The sequence below is a fragment of the Dreissena polymorpha genome, chromosome 5, assembly GCF_020536995.1.
Source record: "Dreissena polymorpha isolate Duluth1 chromosome 5, UMN_Dpol_1.0, whole genome shotgun sequence".
Lineage (NCBI taxonomy): Eukaryota > Metazoa > Mollusca > Bivalvia > Myida > Dreissenidae > Dreissena > Dreissena polymorpha.
In genome coordinates this window covers 25,757,561-25,780,422 of record NC_068359.1, presented here as the reverse complement: position 1 = coordinate 25,780,422, position 22,862 = coordinate 25,757,561, and the positions used below count along the sequence as shown (strand labels likewise).

Below are 22,862 nucleotides of genomic sequence, written 5' to 3'. Positions count from 1 at the left end.
TATATACTACTACCCCATGCTCGTATATAAGTAATGCCGTATCAAGCCAGTACTATACTAGCGAGTCATATCGGATATATCTACTACCCATGCTCGTATATAAGTAATGCCGTATAAGCCAGTACTATACTAGCGAGATTATATACCGGGTATATCCTACTACCCCATGCTCGTATATAAGTAATGCCCGTATCAAGCCAGTACTTAATAGCGATTTATACGGGTATACCCTACTACCCTATGCTCGTATATAAGTAATGCCGTATCAAGCCATTACTATACTAGCGAGTCAATATCCGGGTATATCCTACTACCCATGCTCGTATATAGTAATGCCGTATCAAGCGGTACTACTAGCGAGTCATATAGGATATATCCTACTACCCAATGCTCGTATATAAGTAATGCCGTATCAAGCCAGGACTATACTAGCGAGTCGAGTATATACCGGGTATACCTTCTACCCCATGCTCGTATAATAGTAATGCGTTTCAAGCCGGTACTATACTAGCGAGTCATATACCGGATATACCATACTACCCAGCTCGTATTTTAGTAATGCCCGTATAAGCCAAGCCAGTAAATATATAGCGAGTCATATACAGCGGGTATATCCTACTACCCCATGCTCGTATATTAGTAATGCCGTATCAAGCCGGTACTATACTAGCGAGTCATATACCGGGTATATACTACTACCCATGCTCGTATATAAGTAATGCCGTACCAAGCCATTACTATACTAGCGAGTCATATACCGGGTATTACCCTACTACCCCATGCTCGTATATAAGTAATGCCGTATCAAGCCAGTACTATACAAGCGAGTCATAGCGGGTATATACTACTACCCCATGCTCGTATGTAAGTAATGCCGTACCAAGCACGTACTATACTAGCGAGTCATATACCGGGTATATCCTACTACCCCATGCCATTTATATAAGTAATGCCGTATCAAGCCGGTACTAAAACTAGCGAGTTATATAGCGGGTATATCCTACTACCCCATGCTCGTATATAAGTAATGTCGTTTCAAGCCAGTACTATACTAGCGAGTTATATACCGGGTATAACCTACTACCCCATGCTGGTATAAAAATAATGCCGTATCAAGCCGGTACTATACTAGCAAGTTATATAACGGGTATATCCTACTACCCCATACTCGTATATAAGTAATGCCGTATTAAGCCAGTACTTTACTAGCGAGTCATATACCGGAATTATCCTACTACCCCATGCTCGTATACCCGGTATAAGTAATGCCGTATCAAGCCAGTACTATACTAGCGAGTTATAGCGGGTATATACTACTACCCCATGCTCGTATATAAGTAATGCCGTTTCAAGCCAGTACTATACTAGCGAGTCATATACCGGGTATACCCTACTACCCCATGCTCGTATATAAGTAATGCCGTATCAAGCCAGTACTATACTAACGAGTCATATACCGGGTATATCCTACTACCCCATGCTCGTATATAAGTAATGCCGTATCAAGCCAGTACTATACTAGCGAGCCATAGCGGGTATATACTACTACCCCATGCTCGTATGTAAGTAATGCCGTATCAAACCGGTACTATACTAGAGAGTCATAGCGGGTATATACTACTACCCCATGCTCGTATATAAGTAATGCCGTATCCAGCCGGTACTATACTAGCAAGCTATATACCGGATATATCCTACTACCCAATGCTGGTATATAAGTAATGCCGTATCAAGCCGGTACTATACTAACGAGTCATATACCGGGTATATCCTACTACCCCATGCTCGTATATACGTAATGCCGTATCAAGCCAGTACTATACTAGCGAGTTATATACCGGGTATATCCTACTACCCCATGCTCGTATATAAGTAATGCCGTTTCAAGCCAGTACTATACTAGCGAGTTATATACCGGGTATATCCTACTACCCATGCTCGTATATAAGTAATGCCGTATCAAGCCAGTACTATACTAGCGAGTCATGTACCGGATATATCCTACTACCCCATGCTCGTATATAAGTAATGGCGTACCAAGCCAGTACTATACTAGCGAGTTATATAGCGGGTATATCCTACTACCCATGCTCGTATATAAGTAATGCCGTATCAAGCCAGTACTATACTAGCGAGCTATATACCGGATATATCCTACTACCCAATGCTCGTATATAAGTAATGCCGTATCAAGCCTGTACTATACTAGCGAGTTATATAGCGGTATATACTACTACCCTATGCTGTTATAAGTAATACCGTATTAGTTACACTGTTTGTAACTGATGGTGTATGAGAGCGAAGCTCGAGAAGGGAACTGAGGGTGTATATCCTATACACAATCAGTTACTAACTGTGTATCCATTATGTCTCAACCGATTACTCGGGTGTATGGAAATTTCTCAGGGTGTATGGAAAATACACAATGGGCACATGGCCTCTCAAAGCAAATCGAATCAGGTCATTTTTGTAGGAGGCGAGTTATACCTTACTACCCTATGCTCGTATAAGTAATGCCGTATCACATCAGTTGTATTTTTGACGTCATTTAGTTATATACAGGATAGTCATATAGCGGGTATTTCCTATAACCCCCAAGTACGTACTGTTAATGCTATATCAAACCTGTTATATTCCTAATTTCACAAAGCGGGTATAACCGACTATCCCAGGCTCAAGTTTGCCAAGCGGTATCTACCCAGTAATATTCTATATGTCATTATGCGGGGATACCTGACTATCGTATGTTCGTATTTAAGTGATGCTGTAGCACATTAGTTCAACACTCACAAGTCATACCAAGGGTATATAGGGTTAGGGCAACTAAACCTAATCATATTGTTCACTGCTCGCCTGCATGGTCTGTTCTTCTAAAAGCCATGTAAGAAACACAATCATTCTGCTGTGTGCATATTTTGATCAAATTAATGAATGCTAGTTCGGTTGTTCGGCGTAGCTGTCTTACCAAGCTTTTCACATTAAATACCCTTTATCAACAAACAATTAAATGATGGGGAAATTTCACGCCTGTAGACCCGAATGAATGAATCAGAATATTTTAATTATTGATTTCAGAGAAATCACCCACCGCATTGGCCAAATCACTGCGGAAATCCGGACTTCTTCATGCACGTTTTTGACCTAACAACAATCACTGCGAAATAGCGCAGACCGTGTTTGACTTTCGCTGGCCGCATACGCATTAAGACCTATTTTCGCAAGACGCGACTATAAGTGTGATTTGGTTGTGTTGAAAGAACACTGTGCATGTATGAACTATTTACATCTAATTGCGATGGCGATATAATAAATTCATAATAAGTCTTGTGAGGCCACATATGATCACATGTAGTATATTTTTATCTAAGGACAAAATTGTTCGGTTTGAATATACGTGCACTTTATAAGAAACACATCATGCGGGTGGATATGCGACAACTAAACCTTTATTTTCTATTTAAATATTTATAAACGTGAATATACGACTTGCTTTAACGATACAAGCGTTAATTCGTTACTGATAGGATCATGCGGCAGCAATGAATAGGACACTCCTCGTGTAAGTAATCATCATACTCTAGGGACCCTTCAGATTTTGCATCGTAAAAAGTGTGACCCAGTAATATTGCTTAAAATGGTTGAGCTAACTTAATTTTCATCTTTTCTCGTGCTCTTTAATTACCCACATATTTAGGTCTGGTTGATAGTACTTTTACTTCCCACAGAGCAATTCGGTTCAAATTACTAATAACAACAATACACATTTTTAGCTTTATTTCAAATGTGAACATATTTATTTAACGCAGACGTGTACATAATTTTAACACAGAACAAGGGCTGTTTGTAAAACATGCATGCCCCCCCTATGGGCTGTCAGTTGTAGTGGCAGCCATTGTGAATACGTTTTTGTCACTGTGAACTTGACTTTTGACCTAGTGACCTGAAAATCAATAGGGGTCATCTGCCAGTCATGATCATGTACTTGAGAAGTTTCATGATCATAGACCTAAGTATTCTTGAGCTATCAACAGGAAACCATTAAACTGTTTTGAGTCACTATGACCTTAATCTTTGACCTAGTGACCTGAAAATCAATAGGGGTCTTCTGCCAGTCATTATCAATGTACCTATGAAGGGGGTCATCTGCCAGTCATTATCAATGTACCTCTGATTTTTTTATTTTATGATCCTAGGCGTAAGCATTTATGAGTTATCATCCGGAAACCATTTTTCTATTTCGAGTCACTGTGACCTTGACCTTTGACTTAGTGACCTGCAAATCAATAGAGGTCATCTGCGAGTCATCATCAATGTACCTATGAAGTTTCATGATCCTAGGCGTAAGCGTTCTTGAGTTATCATCCGGAAACCATTTTACTATTTCGAGATCAATAAACCTATGAAGTTTCATGATCCTAGGCCAAAGCGTTCTTGAGTTATCATCAGGAAACCATCTGGTGGACCAACCAACTGACATGTGCAAAACAATATACCCCTCTTCTTCCAAGGGGGGCATAAATATAATATTAATTTTTAGTAATCTAAATTAAATAAAAATTGCTAGATTGTATTTTCCGAGAAATTATCGGAAAACATCGTTAAAGTTAAAGGGTATCTGCCAGCTTATGCCATTATAACACAAATGTTAAATGACAAAAGCTGTTGCCCGGTTCACGGCACGCGGAGCCTACCCTATTGTGAACCAAAATCTTTTTGTGTATTTCATCCTAGTAGTTACCTTGACATAGAACAAACACATTGGTTACTTTTATGAAACAATTCTTATAAAACTTGGTATACAAATTGCGACATTGTTGCCCATTTGTCCGTCAGTCCATGTCCGAATAGTAGCTAAAATTGAGAAAACTCAGTAAGATTTCATGAAACTTAATATTCACATAATTTTTAAATACACAAAATAATACATTGACCATTTTAATTTTGTGATAAAACTTGGTTTACAAATGAACTCAGAAAAGCAATGTGATATTTATTTTGTCCCTACCGTTTTCACATGAAGGGATTTACGGTTGACCCACTGTCCATCGGTCTGTCAGTCAAATAAACCTGGATCTGGTTACAATGTTTTCCTAAGATTGCACAAGGTTACCTACTTTTTGGACACACTCAACCCAGGCTTACTCAACCAAGATGAGCATGTCGATCAGGTTTCATCAACATTGAGTCGAAAAAAGCCTGGTTTCTTCCATCACCTGATGATCCTCTAACACAGCAAGTCAATCCTCGAATGTCCGAAATATGTTCTGGTTCTTATAGTGGCAGACAAAACAAGACCTATGATTTTAAGTTAATTTGTTATGTTCATATATACATTAATTATTCCAACTATTTTTTTAGCTCATATATGTTGTTATACAATTGTATTAAACATGGCCATTTAAGTCTTTCATAAGATTCTAACTAAACAAATGAGTTTTAATTTCTTTTAAAACTCTTGATGCAAGCAAACGATGAACGGCAGTATTGGGGGAAAAAAACTGGCAGACAATATGTATTTGACCATCAAAACTAGAGAAGACTGAGATAAAGATATGCAGAAAATGAAGCAACACCAGTTCATACACAGTGCTAAACTCACATCATGATGTTTAAGTTCATGGATTTCAAGACTATTAAAGCTCAGGACTTTGGTACAGTCTCCCCATCTACAGCATTTCTCTTGAACCACATGAGAGATGATATGTGCATCTTGCTGTCCTATGGAGTGGAAGTCTTCCTTGCAGGATATCCATTTGCACGAATACTCCTATAACAAGCAACTTTGTAAACTGCAGATTGGAAGCCAAAGTCAATTAACTTACAGTGTCCACATTTTTAACTTTAGTTATAATCATTGACTAAGTTTTTCACAAATGTTATTTTTGATTGAAAATGTTAATGAAAAGGAAAAAAAAATGAGATTTACTGTGAAATAAGTCAATGGAGATAAGCCTACTAATAGCTCTTGGTGTGTATTGTGGATTTCACCATGATTTGTTTAACTCTATTTTTGTTTTATTTATCTATATATTGATATTTTCTATGAGTTCTTTACGCAGATACACATCTAATCAGAGCCTCTGTTAATGTAATAAAAGTATGTTACTGTTCTGTTCTTTTGTTAATAACTAATCTAAAAAGAAAGAAAAAAAGTAAATTTGCACTATTGTATGAATATGGCATACACTTATTTTTCCATGTTGAAATCTTATTAAATTCATGATATGAAGCCCTAAAATGTTTGTAACAAACAGATGGATGGACTGACAGACTGACCGATGGAAAACGCCAACACTATATCTCTCTGGCTTTGGAAAGGATAATGATTCAACAGAAAGTAGAAATCATCAATAAAAACTTGATGCATCTAAGTTAACTTAGCAATTAGTGAGTTCAATATGTCCTTTAACTGAACAAAAAACAGATGTTTCAAAAACTTAACATGATTTGTCATTTGTTGCAAATATTAAGAAGCACTTTCAGGTCCTGGGTTTCAATCACCAACATATGATAAAATAGTTCTCAGTAACAAAAGGCACAAAAATGCAAGAAAAAAATCACTTTAATGTTAAAATAAATATATATAGTTATTCAATAAACGATGTATATTTTGTCATAAAGTACCGGTCCTGGATTTTTCTCAACATCATTTAAGAGCATCAACATCCGCTGGGACAGGTTAACATGTTGTTGAATACACAGCTGCATCATGATGTAATGAGGACCACCTTGTCCACACATACGACCCAGAATCATCAGCCCAAACATCTTGATCCACATGGTGGGTGGGAAATGTTTGTATGTTCCTAAAGAACAAAACATGTTAATGATTTATCATTTCAAGTATAAAAGGCAAGCCTTAAAATTCTTAGAAAGCTTTAACATCTGAAGGTTAATATCACCCTGGCTGTGCAGATCTTGGTAATATACCCATTTAAAAAACATTCCTTAAAGCCACACACCTTGAAATGAAATATCTGGCATAGTAAATTTGGATATAAATAAGAAACATATTTTATCTTTGCCAATTAGAATATATCTGGTGGTTGCAAGGTAGAAATCCGTCTTTCTTGTGCTTTAAAACTTAAAAATAATTGTGTTTCTCGAATTGAACATGTACGTATACAAATCATACATTCAGTTTGAAAATTTAAAAAAATAAATTACTTGCTAACTAGGCTATAGATTTAATGACAATTTTGCACACTTTCAAATTGCATCTATATGTACTGAGTAACATGTATTTCATTTCAAGGTGTGTGGCTTTAATGTAATAAACAAGAGTGCTAAACTGTCACAAGATACACCCGTTTGAAGGTTTTGGACACCATGCTAAACGCTGGAAATGCACTAAGTGACCTAGTTTTCGACCCGGCATGAACTATATCTGAACTTGACTTAGATATCATTAAGACACAACTTCTGCCCAAATTTGGTGAAAATCGGATGAAAACTCTTTCAATTAAAGAGCTTACACCATGCTAAATCCTTGAAATGCACCCTGTGAACTAGATTTTGACCCAGCATGACCCATATTTGAACTTGAACTAGATATTGTCTAGATACAACTTCTGACCACATTTGTTGAAGATCAGATGAAAACTACTTCAATAAGAGAGTGGACACCGTGCTAAATGCTTGAAATGCACTAAGTAACCTCGTGACCTAGTTTTTGACCTGGCGTGACCCATATTTGAACTTGACCTAGATAACATTTTGACACAATTTCTGACCAAATTTGGTGAAGATCGGATGATAACTACTTCAATTTGAGAGCGGACACCATGCTTAATCCTTGAAATGTACTAAGTGAACCCCTGACCTTGTTTTTGACCCGGCATGACCCATAATTGAACTTGACTTAGATATTGTCTAGATAAAACTTCTGAGCGTTTGTGAAGATTGGATGAAAACTACTTCAATTAGAGAGCAGACACCATGCGAAATGCATGAAATGCTCTAAGTGACCTCGCGACCTAGTTTTTGACCCGGCATAACCCATATTTGAACTTGACCTATATATCATTTACACACAACTTATGACCAAATTTGGTAAAGATCAGATGAAACTACTCCAATTAGAGAGCCACCAATGCTAAATCCTTCAAATGCACTAAGTGACCCCGTGACCTAGTTTTTGACCTGGGATGACCCATATTCAAACTTGACCTAGATATTGTCTAGATACAACTTCTGACCAAGTTTGGTGAAGATCGGATGAAAACTATTTGAATTAGAGAGTGGACACTGTTATGGACGCCGCCGCCCGCCAAGGGTGAAACTATAATACATCCCTTTTTTTCAAAACCGACGTATAAAAATAAGTAATATCCCTCACAGGGTTCAGGTCACACAATTAACTTATAGACAATAGGCAATACTTAATTCATTCGCTTCAAACTGTTTCTCTTGACAGATAACAAATGTTCAATCAAATTTTCATTCAAGATCTTGTCACTTCATTTGGTTACAATTTTTAAATATACTAAAATTTGCCTTCATAATGGAAACTTCTATTTTCCAAGCATGCCTTCCACTTCCTTGAGCTGACTTCGTTGAGTTCATGATTAGCAGATGCAATCTGTAAGATTTACTTATAAATAACTCTAAAATAAGTGATTGTTACCCAAAAAATAAAAATATATAAATTCTTTTGTCTAATTACACACTTTCACAAACATAAATGTGACACACGCATAAAGGCCCATAACCATCCAATCAAAATATTCAGAAATAGAGGTGCTCATTATACTAACAGTAATGACTAAGTTTGTATACATGTATGTTTTTTCAACTATGTTTTGCAAAATATTCTCATGCAAACCAGGGTTTCCAATTTAATAAGCCACATGTACATTGCATGTAACAGGGGTAAGACAATGCTAACAAGAAATGTGGTTGTCAGAAACACAATGCCCCCTAATGCGCCACTTTGATTATTTTTTTACCTTTGACCTTTAAGGATGACCTTGATCTTTCACCACTCAAAATGTGCAGCTCCATGAGATACACATGCATGCCAAATATCAAGTTGCTACGTTCAATATTGCAAAAGTTATGAAGAAGGTTAAAGTTTTGGTTAAAGTTTTTGAATTATTTTTTTTGACCTTTGACCTTGAAGGATGACCTTGACTTTGACCTTTCACCACTCAAAATGTGCAGCTCCATGAGAGACACATGCATGCCAAAAATCAAGTTGCTATGTTCAATATTGCAAAAGTTATGATGAAGGTTAAAGTTTTGGTTAAAGTTTTGGGACACACACACACACACACACACATGGACACATACAATGACACACAGGCCAAAAACAATATACCCCCGATCTTTCGATCCGGGGGCATAAAAATAATTCTGGTTGTGTTTTTCAAGCAATCTAGCTAAAACAAACAGGTTTAATAAAATAGAAAGATTAACTAAAATGAACATACCAGTTATATAGGGCTATAACTATCATATTGAGTATGTCAACACAAAATCGTGTCATTAGTTGCTAAAAGATACAGAAAGCATTATATGGGAAAGTGCATGTGTTGACCTCCTTTTTTTGTTACTTTATTTGTACATAAAATGCTTGTCAAGCATACACAAGTTAGTGATTTAAAGTCATACCATTGGTGAGCCTATCAGCTTAATTTTACTCTCTTTTCCAGTCTCTGGTTGCTTGATGTGGCGACTGCAGAAGTGGCTCAGCAAAGCGTCTTCGTTGGAGCAAACAACCCTGCATTCTGGACACCTGATTGTGCGCCTCCTTTAAATATAAAACTTTGTGAAACATAAAAATATATTTAACATTTATTTTTCATCATTTTAACCAATAAATACCTACTAAACAAGAACTTTGACATTAACTTAGATAAGAAAACATATATATTATTTTCAATTAAATTGTTAAACAAGAGCTGTCTCCATAGGATGACGTATGCCCCCAATAAATGCTTTGATAGAAATTATGAGCATTTTTCGAACCCTAGACGCGGACCCTAAGGTCAAGGTCATGGGGTAAAAATTTGTGTGGGTATGGAAAGGCCTTGTCCATATACACATGCATATCAAATATGAATGTTACATCTGAAGCGACAAAAGAAGTTATGAGCATTTTTCGAAACCTAAACACAAAGTGTGACGGACAGACAGACATCAGACAAACAGACAGAAGGACAGTTAGATCACTATATGCCCTCCTTCGGCGGCATAAAAAAAGTTAATCCAGAAATGCAAAATAAGTCCCAAACTAGAGAGCGGACACCATACTTAATCCTTGAAATGCACGTAATGTAAGCAAGTTAGTTCAAATAACAATGTACACAATTTCAATACTTTCTTAAAGTTAGTTCAAATAACAATGAACACAATTTCAATATTTTCTTATCACTTAATCAATAATTATTATTTAAAAAAAACAACATCCTGACAGTCCCCTCACATTTATGTGACTGAACTATCAGTCAAAAAAACGTTTGTTAGCTAACAGGGAGATATCTGTTATGGGAGAAGGTTCAAAATATTTTTGCCATTTCTTATATCACACTGCAAGTGTCAGTGCTACTGGCTCTGGGCATTTTCTATTTTTATCAAACCACTAAATTCAGTGTATTTTATTCAGAAAACTTTGCAAAAGACAACCTCAGTGTCTGGACTGACCTGATGCACCAAATCGCACAAGTCAGCTACATCTCTGAAATTATTTCAATACAATCATTTTCATTAATAAAAATAGATAACAAGAGCTGTCAGAGGACAGCGCGCTCGACTATTCGAGTGCTTGACCGTATAACGTAAGCCATCATGGGGAAATTGTTCATATTCAATAATTTATTAGATGATCTTTCAAAAATAAAAAAGGAAAAAAAATAAAAATTTGGGGAGGGGGTAGGGGGGTTGAGAGGGGGGTATAACGTGGGGTGTGGTCATTTATTAGACGATCTGACGATCTTTCAAAAATAAAAAAAGGAAAAAAAAAAATTTGGGGGGGGGGGGGGGTGGGGGGGGGGGGGGCAGGGATTCTGGGTTGGGGCGTGGGGTATTGCAGAGCTGCAGCTAGGATTTGAAAAGGGCAGGGGGATTTTTTGTCAAAAGGGCACTTTGGACGCGCAGTATTTTGTCAAAAGGGCACTTTCATGCGCGCGGGCGTTTCTAGAATGCTTCCTCATGCATGTTAATTTATGTGTTATCAATAATTGTAAGAATAAATTATTCCCATTGTCATTAAACAATTCAAATTTAATTACTACAATGAGGAATAAATTAATTACAATGTATTTTAATAAGAGATTTATTAATCATCATATGTAAAAAAAAATATAAAAAAATAAATATTTTTTTTAAGGGCAGGGGGGGCCCTAGGAAGGTCAGGGCAGAGGTTCGGGAGGGCAGGGCGGGGCGCCCTTCGATTTAGGCCTAGCTGGAGCACTGGTATTGCACGGGTGGAATCCATTGTGGTATTGAGGTAAGTGTTGTTTTGTCAAAGTATTAATAAAATCTTATCATAAATAAAGAAGTTATGTGAATTTAAGCAAAATGTCCAATTCTCAAAGTAAAAAAGGGGCCATAATTCTATCAAAATGCTTGATTCAGTGGTCTAATCTTGTTTATAGGTTGGGATCATGTTGGTAAAAAAGTATGCAAAATATAATAGCAATATGTCAAAGGACATAGGAAATATTTGGGGTAGTACGCAAACTTTAACATAGATTTATCAATAATATGCATATTCTGAGTATAAAAGGGGCCGTTATTCTATCAAAATGCTTGATTAAGTGGTCTGCTCTTGTTTGTAGGTTAAAGGTCATGTTGGTAAACAAGTATGCAATATAACAAAGCAATATGTTAAAGGACATAGGAAATATTTGGGGTAGTACGCACAATTTAACATAGATTTATCAATAATATGCATATTCTAAGTATAAAAGGGGCAATAATTCTGTCAAAATGCTTGATACAGTGGTCTGCTCTTGTTTATAGGTTGGGATCATGTTGGTAAACAAGTATGCAAAATATGAAAGCTATGTCAATGGACATTGAAAATATTTGAAGTAGTACGCAAACTTTAAGGATAGCTCCACTATATATATTTCATATATAATAGTCCAGCTAAAATACAGTCAACAATAAAAGAGTTGTTGTCATTGGGAATGTGATCTTGCATATATACACTTCATGTTGACAACATATTATTTTCAATTAAATTGTTAAACAAGATCTGTCTCCATAGGATGACGTATGCCCCCAATAAATGCTTTGATAGAAATTATGAGCATTTTTCGAAATCTAAATGCATTTTTTGAACCCTAAACACGGACCCTAAGGTCAAGGTCATGGGGTAAAAATTTGTGTGCGTATGGAAAGGCCTTGTCCATGTACACATGCATATCAAATATGAATGTTACATTTGAAGCGACAAAAGAAGTTATGAGCATTTTTCGAAACCTAAACACAAAGTGTGACGGACGGACAGACAGACATCAGATAAACAGACGGAAGGACAGTGCGATCACTATATGCCCTCCTTCGGCGGCATAAAAAACGTTAATTTAGAAATGCAAAATAAGTCCCAAACTAGAGAGCAGACACCATACTTAATCCTTGAAATGCACTAAGTGACCCTGTGTCCTAGTTTTTGACCAGGCATGACCCATATTCGAACATGACCTAGATGTTGTCTTGATACAACTTCTGACCATGTTTGGTAAAGATCAGATGAAAACTACTTCAATTAGAGAGCAGACACCATGCTTAAACCTTAAAATGCACTAAATGACCCCATGGTCTAGTTTTTGACCCGGCATGGCCCATATTCGAGCTTGACCTAGATATTGCCTAGATACAACTTCTGACCAAGTTTGGTAAAGATCAGATGAAAACTATTTGAATTAGAGAGCGGACAAGAAAAGTGTGACAGACAGACAGACAGTGCGAAAACTATATACCCACTTTTCTTCGAAAGGGGGCATAAAAAATGTGGAGTAAAATATATACAAATGTGTTCTTTTTCTTTGCAGACTGACTTACCTATCAAAATAGTTACATAAACAAATATGTATAATTATATTGTTAATATTATGCGCATAAATAAAACATTTGCTATTTCATGTAAAATTAATTGTAGACAGCAAATAATGAAACAAGAAACCGTTTGAGACGGGTGATGCTCCACAAAGGTTTTTTTGTCACAATATTGCACTATATATTCAGATAAAAGGAAACGTCTTGAGGGGCATAACTTTGGCCAAAATAATACAATGGATGGTTTAGTAACTTAAAAATTTCAAAGGGCCATAACTCTGTAAATAAATCATCTAACCAGAACCCACTAATAACATGCGCATCTCCTCAAGGTAGTTAAGCTTCCCATAAAGCTTCATTGTATTCCAGTCAGTAGTTGGGGAGAAATAGCCCGGACAAGAATTGCACTATATGTACAGTTTATAGAAAATTTCAAAGGGCCATAACTCTGTGAAAAATCATCCGACCATAACCGGCTTATAATATTCACATCTCCTGTTGGTAGTGAAGCTTCCCATAAAATTTCATTGAATTCATGTAATAAGTTGCTGAGAAAAAGCTCGGACAAGAATTGCACTATATGTACAATGGAAAATTTCAAATGGCCATAACTCTGTGGAAAATCATCCGACTAGAACCGGCTGATAATATGCACATCTCCTCTTGGTAGTGATGCTTCCCATAAAGTTTCATTGAATTCCCGTAATAAGTTGCTGAGAAATTGCTCGGACAAGAATTGCTCTATATGTACAATGGAAAATTTCAAAGGGCCATAACTCTGTGAAAAATCATTCGACCAGAACCCCCTGATAATATGCACATCTCCTCTTGGTAGTGATGCTTCCCATAAAGTTTCATTGAATTCCAGTCATTAGTTGCTGAGAAATAGCCCGGACAAGAATTGCACTATATGTACAGTAAATGGAAAATTTCAAAGGGCCATAACTCTGTGACAAATCATCCGACCAGAACCCGCTGATAATATGCACATCTCCTCTTGGTAGTAAATCTTCCCATAAAGTTTCATTGAATTCCGGTCATTAATTGCTGAGAAATAGCCCTGACAAGAATTGCACTATATGTACAGTTAATAGAAAATTTAAAAGGGCCATAACTCAGTGACAAATCATCCGACCAGAACCCGCTGATAATATGCACATTTCCTCTTAATAGTGAAGCTTTCCATTAAGTTTCATTTAATTCCGGCCTTTAGTTGCTAAGAAATAGCCCGGACAAAAATTGTTCACGGACGGACAGACGGACTGACGAAGCGGCGACTATATGCTCCCCCCCAAATTTTTTGGGGGAGCATAAAATGTCAAATTAACATGGATAATAGAAAATATTGTGAAATGCTTTATTTATAAATTAGAAACTAGATAACACTTCTAAAATGATTGCAAGTTTCCATGACTCATTGAGGAATAAACCATGTAAAATGTTAGTTTTGCAAATTTATATAGTTATGGGAAACAACTACATTAAATTTAAATATCAAAGCTTTTTTTTATAATTGTATATGTACCGGTAAAACACCGCTTCATTCGTAAGAATGTCATTTGAGCCTAGATGAAGATACAGCTGTTGAACATCCATCTTCCGCAAGTCACTCAACAATGCATGGCGAAAACGATCACAAGAAAATTTGGCACCTTTGAAAACAGAGTTGGCGAATGTCTGTGTAAATAAATCACAAATATACATGAATGAATACACAAGGAAAATTCATGCTTTGCCTCAAGATTGAAATGAAAAGTTTGCAATTACAATTCCCTACAATCTGTAAAATATTCCACACGCTTAAATAAAATATATAACCATGCAAATTAGTTAGAAAACGCAATGATGCCAATCATTGCACATCAGCATAATAAGTTTAACTTTATATTGATGACAAATACTGTAATCATACGAAGCTTAGGACTTGACATTTGAACTGTTTAAGTATAAAGAAATGAAATAATTACATCATTTATAGAAACTATGAGTATCACGTTTAAATGGTGGCAATTCGTGTTTTCTCAAAAATGTTTACAAAAACAGTAAACATTTAAACGACTGTTGATATCAACATAATCCATTTTAGTTCATTACGTTACAATGTTGCAAAACTTATTAAAAGCTGTTAAAAAAAGACTGGTATACATTTGTATCATGTGTGCCAGATGGCCCTTATTCACAACAGCGTAAACATAACAAAACACCATGTACGACCTAGACGTCTTGAATATTTGACACACAAAGTGCTCGGGAAAATTTTTCCAGCTATTTGTTGCATGATCATTCCCCGAATTGTCTTGAACATTTGACGCGCGTCAGCACAACGTGCATGAGGAAATTTTTTCCAACATTTATTCATCCGCATTCATTTTTAATTTAATAAACAGATACTCGTTTTTATGTACATCTTGTTAGGTAGAAAACAATAAAAAATTTACACAGGTGTAGTCTTATTGAAGAAATGTGGGATCAATATTTATTTGTCTTTGTTATAAAATACTACGGCATGTAAGTAGAAAATGTGTACCCAATGACTCAACAACGGCAAGAACAGTTGGTTTTAATATGACGTCATTGCCCAAATGGGTTATGATCTGAATATAACTTCTGGAAATAATCATTACTTTCAGTTTGGAAATGCGATGTCAATGACGCTTTTATAACTGACATATGGATACCGTTTAAACGGTAACCTTTTGTTTATTTCATTAATCATTTCGTTTTAACGTTTAGAAAAATGTGTACATGTGATACCATTAATAGAAACAAACCTGAAACTGTAATTACTGTTCTATACCATTGTCATTACATATTCTCATCAGAGATTGGCAGGCATTTGACAGCTATATCGTCAGGAAGAATATCCTTAATCCGATGAGCATTGGAGTCCCCAGCAATACGGTTCACTTTTCTCCTGTCTTGGGCACCTGAAAAAATAAAAGGAAAATGCTTCCTGACACAACACTGCATCCTGTTCAAAAGAGCCTGCGTAATAAATCTACTAATTATAAAAAGACAAGTCTTAACAACCCAAATACTACCTTACTATTGTTACCTTACTAACAATACTATTGCAACAAGACTAATAAGGACGACTAAACTTGTCTTATGTGTATCTAACTACACAAAAAGAATATAAACAAAACAGATCAATCACGCTTTAATAAAAATAAAGGTCACACAAGTTAAAAAGCACTAGTTTTCAATAATCAATAAGTGTCAAAATTGCAATACACTGGTCAGTGTTCAGTGCAAATATCACTATGAACATGTCAAAAGTGTCAATTATTGCACTAGTGTGTAACACACTGAATGTGTCCAAATGCGCGAAGCACCTGTTTTTTTTATAATTAGTATTAAAGTGTCACTCAAAATTGCAATCCACTGGTAAGTGTTCAATCAATGTAGTTCTGGCTTCCATAACTTTAAATGTCGCTTTTTATGATTTTTGACTGGCGCGACTTTATAGTTATGGACCAACCCCATTAGGAAAGTCAACCAGAAATTCCCGAAAAGTTGACAGTTAACAAAGACCGGTCCAAAACAGCTTTTAAATGCAGTTGTTGGCCCAAATCAACCACTTGATTGGAAAGATTGACATTTTTCACATTTAACTGATATATTCTTTCACAAAAAACTATCTTAAACATTTAAAATGTATCTATTCTGCTCATACATATCGAGAAAAACAGCGATGTGACAGACTTTCTTGAAATGCGAATCTCCAGAGATTTCACGGTCATATGACGTTATTTCTATTTTTAGTAACAAACCATGTGCTCAAGTGTTTTCAAATTCAGAATGACATTTCCCGGTATTTTAATTATTCTGGCTTATTTTGTAAACAAATTGTAGTGTCAATACAAAGTCAAAGTAAATATTATATAAAACTACCTGATTCACAATGAAATCAGTCTTATAATCCACCAGACGTAAGTTGTTAATCACAAATAATAGATTTCAGAAAACGAAAGTAATGTTTACAATTTCAGCATAAAATGTCACGGTTTATCCGAAAGTATCCAAATGAAAACTCGTCACGTGACAAAGCAACAATGGCGTCAAAATTGTGAATTTCAGACTGATGAGAGTTATTTTCATCTAATGTCAGATGCATTTGAAACATTTGAACCTTAAAACATTCCTCGATGCAGTAATTTATATTCATTCACTAATATATGTAGAAATGTATCCAAGAAAATGAGCTTCCTTTGATTTATAGCGTGACATAAATATGTTACGACTCTGGTTGACTTTCGATACGGGGTTAGCTTCAGCGTACAGGTCTGTCAATACTATATAAACTGTACGCTGAAGTTTCTTTAGCTACAATCAATTCAAATATCACACAGTCACTATAAACACATCAAAAGCGTCAATTATTGCACTAGTGTAAAACACACTGTAAGTGTCCAAATGCGCGAAGCACGTGTTTTTAATAGATCACAAAATGGGTAATAAAACGCACAGTTGAACTTAAGGTGAAAAGTAAACACAAATCCTTCGTTCACTCACACCGAGTTACTAGGACTAGGTCGCGAAAATGAATGCCACTTTGAATTATACACTTTACAACGTCGAAATACACCAAATCACAATTAAAAGATAGCTATTGCAAGTTCAAAAACAAAACTGAAATATATAAGCGCCGAAATGACTTCTTGATCTCAAAACAATGTCACAAACGTATACAATACCGGATCTCAACCGTTTGAAAGCTCGTGTGCAATCAAAAGGGGAGATTATTCCAACGATGTTTTTTCTTGTTTCTCCATTCGGTACCCCTCGCACGTAATTTGATTACGCTTTCTTCATATATGGTCATATTACACTCATTCATAACGTTTATTTATAGATGTTTGTGTTGTGACATATATGGTTATGATTACCATATAAGGTAAAGACGGCCAGGGACCAGAGTCGCTCTGGTATTGTGTACACTGAAGTAACGTAAAATCTTTACACGTACTAGCGAAGTTTACATTTGCCGGATCCCTTAATTACGTAGCAGTAATACTGCACAATATGTTAAAATTATATTTATTGAACACTGTATTATAATGATTCAATAAACTGGCTAATATAATGCACTAGTTCCTGTTAATTCATTTCTGACAGATTTCGTCATTTTGTAATGTTGAAATATTTTATTGAAGCCACTTTTCTTTTTTGCTTTAAAATTTGGCTTTACTGATTTCTCAAAATGCCAAGAGATGTCATGGAGGTATCGTGAATTGTGTTTAATGAACAGACAATCGTCTGCAACATGTGGTTTATGGCATGGACCCAATGTGCCTTGGTTTATGACACCCTGTTGTCTTTGTCTGGACGGTCTCCGATCATAACGAGATAATCGATTTGTGATGAACAAATGTGCAATTTAACACCTATGCTGCAACACAGAGTGTCAAAACTGGTGTAACAATTAAATAAATCAATAACATTAATCGATAAAATTTATTTAATGTGTAACAAGGTTAGTTTTTTTAGACATATAGAGGTTACTACATGCATACAGGTATGTTGCTAAGATAAAATCTATCTATTTGTTGTTTGTCTTCATCCTCAATTGTTTTCGTTCATTAAATCTATTTTATTCTGAAAGAATTACAATTTCTGAGACTTGTTTTAACTTCAAATGGTCGCAAAGAAGTGCAAGTAGAGAAATTTTGTGGTATCCATATACCGTATGTGCTCTTAAATGGTTTTCCACTCCCGAGTTCGTTTGAAGTAAAAACAAATAATAACAATATTATTCAAAAATAAAGTTCCTTGCATGCTTATGTCTTTTCAGACATCATAATTAAAATTATATTTGATATTATGCATGATTATCAACAAAAACGTTGATTTTGTCAAGGCAGTACTATGAGATAGATATTGAGATAGAGCTTCTGTATATGCGCTTTTGCCCTCCAGTAGAAACTCGGGTCATTTAGCAGGTGCGCGTGACGTCACTCGTCAACGTTCTGCAAATGTACAGGTCAGAGTTAAAGACCTTGGTTGTTGACCTAACATTATGAGTCAAACGACATTTGTCAAGTTTCAATTGATTATCTGTAGAAGTTACAGAGATATGTACTTGTTGCTTGCACTTTAACTTGCATATAATCTTAACCAGACTTTTATGAGTAAAAAAGGGGACATCATCTTGCTAAAAAGTAGGTCACAGTTATAAGTTTGGACAGTGAATTTTCATAAAGAATCGGAGCAATTTTTTTAAAAAAATATATGTAGAATTAAAAATATGAGAGATATGGAGAAGTTGCGCACAAATGTTAAATGGGGTATAATTCTGCTGAATTGCAAGTAAGAATTATGGAACTTTGTCAGTGACCTCACGTTATGTCCCTAAACACATGCGTGAGTGTCAAATGAATACCTGATGTAGAAACAGTGATATGGAGATATTTCACATTTACTTCAACCAAATTTTTAAGTACAAAAAGAGGGCATAATTCTGCTAAATTGCAGCTTGTAGCTTCAAGTATAGCTTGAACTAATTGGTGTATAGTAGAGCTTAAGATTGACACTAAGAAATAGTTACAATAATAGACCTGTATCATTTGAAATAGTGCCAGCAATCAATGGGGAAAAGTTTACTAAATTCCCATATATTAAAAGTGTGAAATCTGACCGACATCTGTTTTCAAAGGACATCCCTGGAGGAAAATATAGTTAAAGTGCATTGTTTATCTTACATGTCGTACATGACAGCGATATTGGATAAAGATGCATGGATGTATAAATGCAAATGAAACACATTACATGCCATATGTGCTGTCTGGCAAGCATGGGGTTGGTACAAATGCTTCTCATCTTGTCACCCCAGGTGCAATGCCCATCCCTGGGAGCATTTGAGTTTGGTTGATGGTCACCATACCGGACAGGTGGGGTTGCCTCTGGTTACTCCACATAAAAATGAAACAAGCGCTGTTTGTAAAACATGCATGCCCCCCATATGGGCTGTCAGTTGTAGTGGCAGCCATTGTGTGAATAGGTTTTTTGTCATTGTGACCTTGACCTTTGACCTAGTGACCTCAAAATCAATAGGGGTCATCTGCCAGTCATGATCAATGTATCTATGAAGTTTGATGATCCTAGGCCTATGAGTATTCTTGAGACATCATCCAGAAACAATTTTACTGTGTCGAGTCACCGTGACCTTGACCTTTGACCTAGTGACCTGAAAATCAATAGGGGTCATCTGCGAGTCATGATCAATGTACCTATGAAGTTTCATGATCCTAGGCGTAAGCATTCTTGAGTTATCATCCGGAAACCATTTTACTGTGTCCGAGTCACCGTGACCTTGACCTTTGACCTAGTGAACTGAAAGTCAATAGGGGTCATCTGTGAGTCATGATCAATGTACCTATGAAGTTTCATGATCCTAGGCGAAAGCGTTCTTGAGTTATCATCCAGAAACCATTTTTCTAAGTTGAGTCACTGTGACCTTGAGCTTTGACCTAGTGACCTGAAAATCAATAGGGGTCATCTGCGAGTCATGATCAATGTACCTATGAAGTTTCATGATCCTAGGCGTAAGCGATCTTGAGTTATCATCCGGAAACCATTTTACTGTTTCAGGTAACCGTGACCTTGAGCTTTGACCTAGTGACCTGAAAATCAATAGGGGTCATCTGAGAGTTATGATCAATGTACCTATGAAGTTTCATGATCCTAGGCGTAAGCGTACTTGAGTTATCATCCGGAAACCATTTTACTATTTCGGGTCACCGTGACCTTGACCTTTGACCTAGTGACCTGAAAATCAATAGGGGTCATCTGAGAGTCATGATCAATGTACCTATGAAGTTTCATGATTCTAGGCGTAAACGTTCTTGAGTTATCATCTGGAAACCATTTTACTATTTCGGGTCACCGTGACCTTTGACCTAGTGACCTCAAAATCAACAGGGGTCATCTGCGAGTCATGATCAATGTACCTATGAAGTTTCATGATCCTAGGCATAAGCGTTCTTGAGTTATCATCCGGAAACCATTTTACTATTTCGGGTCACCATGACCTTGACCTTTGACCAAGTGACCTCAAAATCAATAGGGGTCATCTGCGAGTCATGATCAATGTACCTATGAAGTTTCATGATCCTAGGCCTAAGCGTTCTTGAGTTATCATCCGGAAACCATCTGGTGGACGGACATACGGACGGACCGACATGAGCAAAACAATATACCCCCTCTTCTTCGAAGGGGGGCATAAATATTTCAGTAACATTTATATAGCTGGAAATTGCTAATTAGAAATGTGTCCCAATTTTCTTGATTACAATAGTTTAATTAGGTCGGGGTGTTGAGATACACACCTGGTCTACGTATAATCCAGCCTCAGACGCAGATTGACCCTTTGACCCATACGAAGCAAAGTGAAAAACTTTTGCAACCAGCATAAAACCAGAACAGCCTGCGAGTAACTCACAATCTGTTCAGGTCTTATGCTGTTTGTTGCTCATCTGTATCTAAGGATTAGAAATTAAGCCTTAAATATTTGAACCTAGTAAGAAAGGTCTTAAATTAACGAGAAATGAAAGTATAATTTAAAACTAGAGCTTGGTCACAGACGTGACGAACACCCCCACATGCCGCATGGACACAGAATATTTTGCATGTTGTCTTCACAAAAAACAGCAGACACCATGCTCAATGTTTAAACAACCCTTAGTGACCTTGTGACCTATTTTTTGACCAGGCATGACCCATATTCAAACTTGACCTATACATAATTTAGATACAACTTCTGACCACGTTTGGTGAAGATCAGATGAAAACTACTTGAACAAGGGCTGTTTGTAAAACATGCATGCCCCCCATATGGGCTGTCATTTGTAGTGGCAGCCATTGTGTGAATACGTTTTTTGTCACTGTGACCTTGACCTTTGATCTAGTGACCTGAAAATCACTAGGGGTCATCTGCCAGTCATGATCAATATACCTTTGAAGTTTAATGATCCTAGGCCTAATTATTCTTGAGTTATCATCAGGAAACCATTTTACTGTTTCAAGTCACTGTGACCTTGACCTTTGACCTAGTGACCTGAAAATCAATAGGGGTCATCTGCCAATCATGATCAATGTACCTATGAAGTTTCATGATCCTAGGCGTAAGCATTCTCGAGTTATCATCCGGAAATCATTTTACTATTTCGAGTCACTGTGACCTTGACCTTTGACCTAGTGACCTGAAAATAAGTAGGGGTCATCTGCCAGTCATGATCAATGTACCTATGAAGTTTCATGATCCTAGGCCTAAGCATTCTTGAGTTATCATCCGGAAACCATTTTACTATTTCAAGTCACTGTGACCTTGACCTTCGACCTAGTGACCTGAAAATCAATAGGGGTCATCTGCCAGTCATGATCAATGTACCTATGAAGTTTCATGATCCTAGGCCTAAGCGTTCTTGAGTTATCATCGGGAAACCATCTGGTGGACGGACCGACCGACCGACCGACGGGTGAAAAACAATATACCCCCTCTTCTTCAAAGGGGGGCATAATTAGAGAGTGGACACCATGCTCAATGTTCAAAACATACTAAGTGACTCCGTGACCTAGTTTTTGACCTGCCAAGACCCATGTTCGAATTTGGCCTAGACATCATCTAGATACAACTTCTGACCAAGTTTGGTGAAGCTCGAATGAAAACTACTTGAATTAGAGAGCGGACACCATGCTCAATGTTTAAAACGCACTAAGTGACCCTGTGACCTAGTTTTTGACCCGGCATGACCCATATTCGAACTTTACCTAGACATCATCTAGATACAACATCTGACTAAGTTTGGTGAAGATCGGATGAAAACAACTTGAATTAGAGAGCGGACACTTAATACGGA

The 22,862-nt window shown here is 36.6% G+C and overlaps 1 protein-coding gene across 4 annotated transcripts; it reads right to left on the bottom strand.

The window, feature by feature from the left end:
• Positions 1-5,316: 5,316 nt before the first annotated feature.
• On the bottom strand, positions 5,317-17,790 carry LOC127832091 (uncharacterized). Of its 4 annotated transcripts, none has more exons than XM_052357281.1 (7): positions 17,703-17,790; positions 15,803-15,932; positions 14,531-14,682; positions 9,613-9,751; positions 8,497-8,581; positions 6,625-6,806; positions 5,317-5,767 (listed from the first exon to the last, which is right to left on the bottom strand). In XM_052357281.1, exons 2-7 carry the CDS (start codon positions 15,809-15,811, stop codon positions 5,447-5,449), a joined length of 888 nt encoding a protein of 295 aa, XP_052213241.1. In that variant the 5' UTR covers positions 15,812-15,932; positions 17,703-17,790; the 3' UTR covers positions 5,317-5,446. The 4 variants fall into 4 exon arrangements, with proteins under 4 accessions (XP_052213241.1, XP_052213242.1, XP_052213244.1 ...); XM_052357282.1 differs by having other exon boundaries at positions 5,318-5,767; positions 14,531-14,657; XM_052357284.1 differs by having other exon boundaries at positions 5,320-5,767; positions 14,531-14,657; positions 15,777-15,932.
• Positions 17,791-22,862: the final 5,072 nt, after the last annotated feature.